General features: G+C 29.2%; 1 protein-coding gene and 1 long non-coding RNA gene across 2 annotated transcripts; both read right to left on the reverse strand.

The window, feature by feature from the left end:
- Positions 1-2,670: 2,670 nt before the first annotated feature.
- Positions 2,671-2,878, reverse strand: LOC146933749 (uncharacterized). The gene is made up of 2 exons (XR_015007552.1): positions 2,753-2,878; positions 2,671-2,718 (listed from the first exon to the last, which is right to left on the reverse strand). It is a non-coding gene; the product is annotated as an uncharacterized LOC146933749 (long non-coding RNA).
- A 394-nt stretch (positions 2,879-3,272) lies between these two features.
- Positions 3,273-7,477, reverse strand: LOC146933750 (alanine--glyoxylate aminotransferase 2 homolog 1, mitochondrial-like). The gene is made up of 10 exons (XM_085705517.1): positions 7,182-7,477; positions 6,820-7,050; positions 6,476-6,649; positions 5,819-5,962; positions 5,558-5,737; positions 5,023-5,248; positions 4,779-4,831; positions 4,594-4,680; positions 4,234-4,477; positions 3,273-3,564 (listed from the first exon to the last, which is right to left on the reverse strand). The coding sequence occupies exons 1-9, from the start codon at positions 7,395-7,397 to the stop codon at positions 4,445-4,447; spliced, it is 1,344 nt and encodes a 447-aa protein (XP_085561643.1). The 5' UTR covers positions 7,398-7,477; the 3' UTR covers positions 3,273-3,564; positions 4,234-4,444.
- Between the last annotated feature and the right edge of the window lie 4,643 nt (positions 7,478-12,120).

A 12,120-nucleotide genomic window follows, 5' to 3' on the forward strand; every position in this document is an offset into this window, starting at 1 on the left:
TATTATGAGTTGTTTTATAAAATTGTCCATAATAAATAGTAGTGAAAAATAAAATAAATTAAAGAATTGAAAAAAGATAAAGTAATAAATAATTAAGAGTATAATACAAAAACTAACATTAATGATTCGTTGATATTGTAAAGCGACTTACTTATAATCTGGGACAATTTTTTTCCCAAAACTACTTCTAATTTGGGATAGAGGGAGTAAAATTCTAGATACCGGACTATATCTAAATAATAAATATTTTATTTTATAACTTTAATATGAATTTCTAAGTTTTATTTGTTATTATACTTTATAAAATACCATGATTTTATCATTTAAAATAGAAATTTACGTGAACAAGTGGGATGTCTAAAATTGAATCTCAACTCTTGCATATGTTATATGATGTCAGTGCATCTAAGTTAAACTAAAAAAACTATTAGTACCGTTAATCAATAGTTTTCTTTTTAAGGATAGTATTAGTCAAGAGTTAAATAAGTGGATAACACTTGTGTACCATTAAGGTATATAATATTGGCCAATTAGGGTGTGCCACGTGATACGTCCTTTAAAAAAATATATCAAATAAAACATTTATAAAATAACATTGGTATGCGACACATTCTAATTCGTCAATAATGGTACACAAGTGCTCTCCTAAATAAGTGGACACTTCTTCATCTTTAAAAAAAAAGTGGATACTTCTTCAAAAACAAAAAATAAAATAAAATCAGATACATCGTTCTATACGTAGATATGGAAGATCCACCAGTATTGTGATTTGTTGGCAATGAACTTGTGATTTGTTGGCAACTTGGCAGATCCACCAGTATTGTCTCATTGACGCAGAGGGATTATCATTGAATCACAAAGTGGGTATCTTATCCTTGATGACAAGTGAAAGTGTAAAATCAACGTTATCTTGGTATCTAGATGATTGATTTCTTTAATTTAATCAAGGCTAAAATATGATTTTGATCCCTGCAAAATAGGTCAGTTTTGGTTTTAGTCCCTGCAAATTTTTTTTATAGCTTTTGATCCTTGCAAAAATAGGTCAGTTTTGGTTTTAGTCCCTGCAAATTTTTTTTATAGCTTTTGGTCCCTGCAAAGATAGGCCAGTTTTGGTTTTAGTCCCTGCAATTTTTTTTTTATAGTTTTTGGTCACTGCAAAAATATGCCAGTTTTGCTTTTAGTCCCCGCAAATCTTTTATAATTTTTTTTATAAATTAAAAAATTCTGGAAAAATTAAAAATTAATAAAAAACTGAAAAAATATTAAAAATTTTTGGAAAATCGAAAAATTAATAATTTTTTTTTAAAATTCTGGAAAAATTAAAAATTAATAAAAAAATTAAAAAAATATTAAAAAATTCTGGAAAAATGAAAAATCAATAAAAAAATTGAAAAAAAAATATTAAAACATTCTGGAAAATTGAGAAATTAATAAAAATGAAAAAAATTGAAAAAACGGAAAAAATTAAAAAAATCTGGAAAAATTAATAAAAATAAAAAATGATTAAAAAAATAAAATAATCTAATAAAATGAAAAATAATGAAAAAATTCTGATTAGTATATATGTCGAAATTTCGAAATTCTGGAAAAAATGTATTTTTTGAAATTTCGAAATTTTGATTAGTATATATGTCGAGCTTAGGTTTTTTCAGTGTATTTTTTTCCTTATTCTCGGTTTATAAATACCCAAAAGTTTCCGCTTTATAAATACACAAAAATTCCCCGAAAAAATACTAATGAAAATTTCGAAATTTCGAAAAATACATAAAAAACCTAAGCTCGGTTTATAAATACACATATTTTTTCCCTTATTCTCGGTTTATAAATACACAAAAATTCCCGGAAAATTTTTGAGAAATACTAATGAAAATTTCAAAAAATTTTCATTAAAATTTCATTTTTCCAGAATTTCATTTTTATTTTCGAAAATTTAAAATTTCATTAAAATTTATTTTCCAGAATTTTTATTTTCAGAATTTCATTAAAATTTAAAATTTCGAAAATTTCATTTTTCCAGAATTTTAATTTTTTTAAAAAATTTTCGAAATTTTATTTTTTCCAGAATTTTTTCATCTTTTTTATTTTTTTCAGATTTTTTAAATTTTTTCCTTTTTTTTCATTTTTATTAATTTTTCAATTTTCCATAATTTTTTAATCTTTTTTTCAATTTTTTTATTATTTTTTCAGATTTTTTTAATATTTTTTTCAATTTTTCCAGGATTTTTTAATTTTTTTAATTAATTTTTCGATTTTCCAGAATTTTTTTATATTTTTTAAATTTTTCCAGAATTTTTTTAATTTTTTTATTAATTTTTTTATTTTTTTTTAAAAAAACTATAAAAAAAATTATAAAAGATTTGCATGGACTAAAAGCAAAACTGGCATATTTTTGCAAGGACCAAAAATTATAAAAAAAATTTGCAGGGACTAAAACCAAAACTAGCCTATTTTTGCAGGGACCAAAAGCTATAAATTTTTTTTGCAGGGACTAAAACCAAAACTGACCTATTTTGCAGGGACCAAAACCATATTTTAGCCTTTAATCAACTAATTTCGTTTTAATCATTTGGTAAACCGTCTTCTAATTTAATTACCAGGTCCTTCGACATTTAGTCCACGAGTGCTGGTTTGTAACGATTTCAAGTTTTCAAACTAAATAAAGAAATGCAATGGTCTTCTAAAACAAATACTTACATATTCAAGAAAGTCCAATCATTTCTTCAAAAAAAAAAAAAAGAAAGTCCAATCATACAAATACCTTAGTTTTTCTTTTTTATATCTTTATTTATTAATTTTGTTACGTCTGCTGCAACTTAACCTAATTTTTTCCCGCTCATTTGCTTTATTAGGTTTGCAATTATTTAACCTAACAAATTTCATCTAAAAAAATCTAAAAAAATGCATTGCACACCAATTTCATTCCTATTTTTTTTTGGATTTTTTTTTAATTTCATGCCTTTTTTTTACATCCTTATTTATTAATTTTGTTACGTCTGCAGCAACTTAACCTAATTTTTTTCCGCTCATTTGCTTTATTATCTTTGCAATTATTTAACCTAACAAATTCCATCTAAAAAATGCATTGCACACCAATTTCATTCCTATCCGCTTGCCTTTTTTTTTTTGAAGAAAATATTTTTACCATATCAATGATCTTACGGGTTAAAGATTATTTATTGTTCTCTATTATAGTCGAGAAAACCCGTGCGACGCACGGGTCAAAAGTCTAGTAGAAAGAAAATAATTATACAAATACCTCAGTGCAATACTACTAACACAACAAATTATTTTATTAATTCATTGTTATCAGTTCGGTCCGTAAAACATTACAAGTCACTCGATTTCAAATTGCATAAGTATAATCATCAACACCATCATTGAAAAAGACTTCATTTGTAAGTCATTGATAGATTTACTCATTATCCTTCAACAGCTAATCCACTCATTGGTTATCAATTAGTCAAATAGTAGCAATTACCTTCAGCAGCTGTTAGGCCTCTCAATCACTCTCTTCATAGACAGTACCCTCAAGAAAAGGGATTCTGTGCAGAAAATACCTTACACCTATGAACAAAGTTGAACCCAGAGGAAACCTAGTCAGTGGTTATTTATAACAAAAAAACAAAGGATAAATAATAAATATTTCAACGTGTCACGAAACCAGAAAATCAATGGATTGAGCATCCACACAACAAATTCATCCAAATAAAATAGATAGAAAAGAGATTCACACACGATTATTTATTTGAAAATGCCTAAAAAAGGAGGAATAATTTTGGCTAGGAAAGTCAGTCTAATCTTATCTTGACTTGTGTGACCAGTGTAACATTCACATCTTTACAATACTGAGCTTACTCTTATATCTTTTCTTAATTATCCAACATTCAACCCCATACAACATCGTAGATTTTACAGTTTCTTTTATTCCCAGGGTATCCTCTGCGGCTGCAGTGACATTATTCAAATTAAGGTTTACCAAACTTATCATTGTGATGACTGGTAGTGAAACATTACAGACCACTGCAGAAAATAAGACATGTCATTCTCTTATTATGGTTTCGGTTTCCCTAAAATATTAACTTTAAGGGAGTTATATCTTCCAAGATGAATCATTTAATTTCAAGGAAAAGACATTATTGTAATAAATATGGGAGGATGTCCATTGAATTTAGTAATGCAACGATCATGCAAAATAGAATGAGGGAGAGCTTAAGGCAAAGTGATATAGCATACCACTTCACAAGTGAACTGAGCTGTCTGTATGGAAGTCATGGATGGCCCAATAAATTCTCAGCGTGAATGGCTAACTATGTTTCTAGTTGAGTTTTTGCAAACTTGTGTGGATTGTTTGAATCAGTTCCAGCATTTGCAGATCCCAACTTTGACGCCATTACCAAGGATTTTATTTTATGCTCGCAGGATGCCTAATCCTTTCACAGCTTTGTCATAGAATAGTCCAAGGCATCCACAAGAAAATCTGCAAGCGAAGTGAATGGTCAGTGGAATAAAAACTTTTGCTAGATTAAAGGCTTCAATATAAAATCTGAAACTTGCATCTTGCATCTCAGTAAGAGAGCAAGGATGGAATCATACCCGCATCATCTTTACTGAAACACATTGGTGGCTTGATCCTGAAAACATTACCATGTAATCCACCTTTCCCAACCAGAACACCAAGCTCTACAATCCATATGCACGTAAATATTTAGACTACTTATGTGGAACATATATTAAAATGCAATGGCTTTATATGCATGATGAAATGATAGTTGTCTCACCTCTGAGTTTTTCAAACAAGACAGCAGTTTCAGCCTTTGCACATCACCAATGACTGGCACATTATATTATGAGAACAATCAGTTCAATTGCAGCAACCAGAGAAAGTCTTTATTGTAAATACATACGATGCAGCTACATGCTAACTATAATAAGGCATTTACATAGATAGCTAGAAAGTGCAAACATGCCATGAAAGAACCGTATAAACATTTATTATAAGATATTATATTAAAAATGACATACGATCATGTCGTTGTTGAAGTGATCTCAAACGCTCCAGCAAATGAGCACCAACATCAGCACAATTAGCCTGTCGCTTCTCCTTATCGAGAACCTTGAGCACTGCAAGTCCCGCGGCAGTACATACACGGTTCCCACCAAATGTATTAAAGTAAGTCTTTTGGGCCATCACACTTGCGATTTCAGGAGTTGTAACAACAGCTGCTAATGGAAAACCGTTGCCAGCCCCCTAATACAGATTAACATGAGATACAATAGAGTAACTGCAGAAGATATGAAAGATAAAAAGCTAACAAAATGCATTCTACTTCTATGATAAAATTGAAAATATAGTATAAATAAAAGTATACAATAATTAAAAGATAGCAGAACAGGGTATCTCGAGCTGAAACTAAGAAAAACATGAAAAAAAGCTTAAAGATATACATACATGCATAATGAACAACATTAATAGAGACAATGCTGCACTTCAAATGCATAACTAATGTGCCAATGTTTCAGAAACTAATTAATAAAATTATAAGATTTTGATATACACCTTTGCCATTGTTACTATATCAGGAGTAACACCCTGTGTCTCGAATCCCCAATAATGGCTTCCAGTGCGGCCAAATCCAGTTTGCACTTCATCTGCAATGCAGACACCACCAGCCTTGCGCACAATGTCATAGACAAGTTTTAAATAGCCAGGCACCAGTTCAACCGTTCCTCCAACCCCCTGGTGAAAAAGTAAATAAAAAAGTAGGCCAATCTAATTACCTGATCACCTTAAATATTGAACATGATAGATTATACACACCTGAATAGTTTCAGCTATAAATCCAGCAACTTGGCCGGAACTGCCATAGTCAATATAGTCTTGGACATCTTTGGCGTAACTGTTAGCATCTGCGCCAAAGAGTCCACGGTATGGATCTGGGTTCACAGCATGATGAATTTCACCCTAAAAGGTTCAAAGCATTGTCACGGTTAATTTTACTGTATCTGAAATAGAAAAGTGAATATGACATTCACAACGGTATGATTACAATCAGACTAGATCAGAGCTAGCACTTGCAAATATATTTAAAGGTTTGTTTGTTTCTGCATAAAAAAACCGAACAAAGAAAATGTCTGAAACAGATTTGAAGGTTTTCAAAGTTGAAGTTGACCTAATATCTATTATCAGCTTGTGAAGGTATAAAAAATCTAAATGAGAACCAATTTTGATTATACTATAAAAACACTTTAAATTTGGTTCTCAAATCTTGAATTCCGTCTTCAAGTGAGTAAAACAAATTGACAAGAATATGAATTACGAACAGCTGCAAGTCTACAGCCACGACATTGAGAAAAACTAACATAGTTAAGTGAAATACACATGTATACTGTAACTAATAACTCCTATTGGAATTTGAAAGTGTGGATCAATTGAAAATTTTGAATATTACGATGAAATATGAAGCGACTGACAAACCTGTGGTATTATTGGGTATTTCCACGTGTTAAGAGCTGTGAGACCCATTGTACCAGCAGTTCCTCCATGATATGCATTCTTTAAAGAAATCATACCAAGGTTACCAGTATATAATCTGGCCAGCATCATTGCCAATTCATTTGCTTCCGAACCAGAATTTACAACATGGACAACCTGCAATTCAAAAATTTTGACAATTAAATTCCACATTGAATGAAACCAAATAACACATTATGAAATTGAACACGCAAAGTGTTTCTCCAATGAATGCATAACATATGAAATCAGAGCAATCATACATCATAGTCATAATTCATAATACTACAATTACAAGATTCACCGACCTTAAGATTTCCGGGCATTTTGGACGCCAACGCCTCGGCAAAATCAATTAGATTTTGGTCTAGATAGATAGGGGATGTATGCTGTAAGCGTTTCATCTGCTTAATGGCTACATTCACAACATCAGGGTGGCAATGCCCACAAGAAATTGTAACAATCCCTGCAAAAGCATCGAGGTAACGCCTTCCGGCCTCATCGCACAGATACTGCATCCTCCCCTCGACAATATTCAGCTACACACATTGTTCAAATTCAAATTCCAATCAAAACATCATTAACTAATTTCTTCTAAACACAAGTAGAGATAAATTAAATAGGAAAAAAAAAAAAAAAGAGTGATGAGGTTTAGAATGTGGAAACTAACGGGCTTTTCATAGTAATGGAACAAGGAAGGAGAGAGTGAAGTTTTGCGCTTGGTCCATAATACATCAGTGGGTAGTCCATTATGCACCTCGGGTTGGTGATCAAATGGCGGAAGCTGCGGCGGTGTAGTGATTGAAGAGAATGTTCTTCTGATGTATGTGAGGAAATGGGAAGAGTTGAGTTTGGTCTTGAATAGTGATTGAAATGTAGCAGCCATGGTTTATTGAAAGATTGTTTGGTTTATGATCTTTGTTTCTTTTGTTTGAATAAGGGTTCTGATCTTAGAAGTGAGTGAGTGAAGTGAAGCCGATTACTAGCATATATATAATACTTACTGAATGAAGTTAATAATTTCAACACTCAAGTGAGAGACAGTGGCATGTGAAAACTGAAATGATGATGAGAAAGAAAGAGTGTATGATCTTTATCATTATTGCTTTTTTCTGGTACCTTTCTTATCATTATTGCTTTGTTTGTACAACATGATAAGAAGGTGGAAATAGTATACTATACCATCTTTTCTCTTATTTCACAATCTTCTTCTAAATAAGGAAGGAATCTAATTTCTAATTCTGGTAACAAATTCATTCATTCATTCATTCATCCGAGACTATGCTATGCACAATTGCACATGGATGGACCACTGCCAAACACAAAAGCACTATAGGACATTTGTTCACGGGTCTCGTTTTCTTGCCATTGTACCAAATTGTTCACAGGTTTTGTGTTTCATTATCTTTTCTGTTTTATTTTTGAAGTGTCAAAATTGAATTTAAAGTTAGAATTGAGCTGAGTTGATTGAATTAGTAGAGGGTTCACTCATATCTTTTTAACTAGTCAAGATACCCGTGCTGAGCACGGGTAGCGCGGCTTCGCCGCGCTGTATGGCCGCGGCTCCGCCGCGTGTCTTGTCTCGGTTGTGCTTGACGTAGTATTTTTTTGTCCATAGTGAAAATATGTAAAGTATTTAAAGCATAATAATGTATATATTGATTGGTAGTAATGAAAAATTGTAAAATAATTAAATGTTAATATGAACAAATATATAATAAATTTTAGTATTGACGATATTAAAAAAGCTAATAAATAAAAATAATCATAGTTTTTATTCACTAATATGTTTTAGCGTGAAAAATACTAATAAGCATCCCATAAAAAATCATAATTAATGTATTATATACAGTGAGATATATTTTTGTTAATATATAGTCCATACAAACATATACTCATATATTTTTATTAATATATAGTACATACACCAACATATACTTTATTTTTAGTAAAACTTAGGCAGTTCTTTAAAAAAAAAAATTAGGCAGTCGCGGAGTTTAAATAATGATATTAAAAAAATACTATTTTTTTTTGAAAGATTAAAAATACTAATTATAACTGATCACTCGTTATAGTTACTAATTTGGGTCCCATGTTACAAATGTACACTCCAATGGTTTTTTTATTGATACATTTAAAAAAACGGAAAAAGTTGAAGTATGATTAATCATAGTATATTATAATTTTTTTGTTTGTTTTAGTATTGACGATATTAAAAAAAATGAAAATACATTTCACAAATAAACATGTACTAACATATTCCCATATAAAAACATATAATGAGATATATTTTTATGAATATATAATCCATACACTCACATATATTTATCAAAAAATAAATATTTATCAATATATAGTTCTCATTAGATTTCAGAAATAAGAATATAGTAATATATGCCTTTTTTTTTTCCTTAAAAAATTAGTAGTGGAGGTTAAGGGTATAACTGACATATTACTCCATATGAAGAATGAAGAACATATTACTCCATATGAAGAATGAAGAACACTATGTATTGGAACAATGAAGAGTGGCCTCGGTAAAAATGAAGAGTGGAGGTTAAGAGTATAACTGACATATTACTCCAAATGTGACAGTTAAAAAGGAACGGATGAAGTAATTTGTTTGAGTGTGAAAAATATTAATATACGTCCCGTGAAAAAACATAATTAACGTATTATATATTAGTGTTATCGTTCCTTTAAAAAAAAATAGTGTTATTTTTTTTTTGAAAAAAAAATAGTGTTATTGTAAAATAGAAAATCATATTATGCTATAACAACAATTGTTAGTTTCTTTCAAAAAAAACTTATTAGTAAAACTGAATTATATCACATAAGAACACTAATTTTATTCCCTAAAAAATAGTGTTATAATTTAATTGAAAAATATAAATTTTTGTTGGAAAATTTATTCTAAAATTCTTTGTTATGAGTATATAAATTTTTTTTACTTAAAATAAAGAAATGAAAAAAATAAAACAGACAATATATCATAATAAATAATTATTTTTAAACAATATCATAATAAATAATGAAAACATATATGTACACAAATAACCCAACCCATAGATAAAACTCTAAAAGTAACACTTCCTTTTCTTATAATTACTTAAAAAAAAATATAATTAAAAAAAAACTTTATACAATGATAGAAGTAAAAATAAATAAATAAATAAACCAATGCCTAAATCAGAAGGCCCAACCCACATGAAACCCTACCCGCCCAATAAACCTACCCCCAATAAACCTATCAGCCAGCAAACTCCCTCTACATTCTTTTGTTCCGCCGTTTCTTGCTTTCTTCTTCAAAACACTTCTAATCAACCATCACCTTCTCTCTAGCATTCAACTATTTCTGACCATGAGACACCAAAAACGAAATTACCATTCATTTTCTCTCATTTTCGTCTACAAAACCCATAAATTTATTTTGAGATTAGAGTAGATAAAATTTTGGGTCTTCATCTTCTCCCTTTTATTTTCTCATCCATATGGACCTCATTTTAACTAAATATATCGATAATCTTCTTCCTTTTCACATCCTGAATAATAACAAACAAAAATAACTATAATCAGAACAACTTTGGTGGACACCATCATGCTGGAAATTCATATGTGGTGTGAGTGTTCGTAGTTGAGAGATTTCGTCATCTCAATCTCTGTAAAACATGCAGTTAAATCAAAGTTTGGATTTAGAAACTACGGTATTTATGTTTTTGTCTCTTAATTTGTTAGATCTGTTGCAGATCTATTTTTATTTTTATTGTTTTGTAGGAAGAAATATTTTTTTCTTTGGATCTGCAAATATTTTGTTTTTATTTGTTTGTATTTTTTTTATGCAGAAATGTTTACTTTTTGACACACTTGAATTAAAATATTCCATTGCTCTCTTACATGATTTAGAGTGTGATTTACATTATTACAAACATTAAAAAATAATTATATTTGTTATTCTTTTGACAAATGCAAAGAGATTGTGTTATTTACTAACATAAAAAAAAAATTAGCGAAATTTATGATTCAACAATAATAATATAAAGTTTATCCTAATATAAAATTTTAATTAAAAAGCCAGTAGTATTTTTTGCAGTAGAAATAAGGAAACATTTTGTATGAAGATTATATAGACTCCATGCGTATTTTTTTCTGTTGGTTTTTTGAATTTATTATTGTTGATAAAAGAACATAAGGAAACTCTTCATCTTAGAATTATCTATGTTATTTATAATGTGATTTTTTTTCCATAAAGCAAAATTTTAGAATAAGATATTTTTGTTGATCAATGAAAAAAGATTTATTTTTAGCCATTTAACAAAAATGAAATTATGTTGTGTTTAAAAAATCATAAGTAAAAGTTTGTTATGCTGTGCATTTGTACCATAAGTTGTGATGTTTCTGGAATGAGTTTGAAGCAAAAATATTTCTTTCTTTGTTTGAACATAGTTGAACTTAGAATGATAAAGTTGAACAAACCTGTTAAGCTAAATTTTCTTCCTCTGCATAACTTTTCTTCTTTCAGGTAGAATATTCAACATAGAGAAAACAAACCAAAATAACATATTAGAAAATACTTTTGATAAAATTAGATTTATGCAAAGAAAAAGAAAGTACATCCTTTGATGAGCTTTTACATTACATTTTTTCCAGAGATATTTCATAAGTTTGCCATTGTATTTGTAATTGCTACCAATGATAAACAACATATGCAACACATGAAAATTAGATGAAATGTATTAATTGGTAAATGAAGAAAGAAAGAATGTTAACAATATTACCATTGTTTAAAGAAAGGAAATCATCATGATTGTATTTATTTTGTAACCTGTTAAACCTACAACAACAAAAAAAAAAATGCAAAAAAAGAAAAGTTGTTAGGAATAGATGAGAAAAATTGTTAGGAATAGATGAGAAAGAGGAAAGATGAAAAGTAAGAAAATGAAAAATAGATAGGAATATGATGATTATAATGAAAAAGATAAGAGGGAAATTGAGTGAATGAGATTTGAATTTGAAATTCAAATTCAAATTTTCAAAAGTTGTTAAGAAAGAGAAAAGTAGAAAAAGCTTTTAACATATCCAAATTTATGAATATGCCCTTTAGTATAGAAGTTGGAAAGGTATTGGGTCAGGGGTAGTGTAAGTCCGAAGTTGGTAAAAAACTTGACATTGCATCTTGAGACTTGAATATCCAATATTACCCTTTAAAATAGTTATGTAATTTTTTTAGAAACAGGGACAGTTGTGAAATTTTGGTAGGCATTTGTTTTCTTATATAGATAATAGATAATAGATGAGTAATTTGTATGTATCTCTGTTTATTGAGAATTTAGGTCTTTTTTTTTTTTTTTGAATGGCAAAATATATTATATATATAGGGGGATTAAATCCCAAGTATTACACCAGCAAATAGAAAATAAAAACACCAATAAATAAACCCCAAATAAAAACCACCAGGACCCTCAAAAAGTCGTATTCCCTAACAAAAGCTCCTCGAAGAACCAACACCACCAACACTGGACAATTAAGCACCCGATAAAGGTTTTGCTTTAAGACGCTCAGCTTAGGTCTGTCCATGCAACTCACATAAACTTATTTTTATACAAAATTTG

This window comes from Medicago sativa, chromosome 4 (assembly GCF_051527215.1).
Source record: "Medicago sativa cultivar Bolivia chromosome 4, Bolivia_mono, whole genome shotgun sequence".
NCBI lineage: Eukaryota > Viridiplantae > Streptophyta > Magnoliopsida > Fabales > Fabaceae > Medicago > Medicago sativa.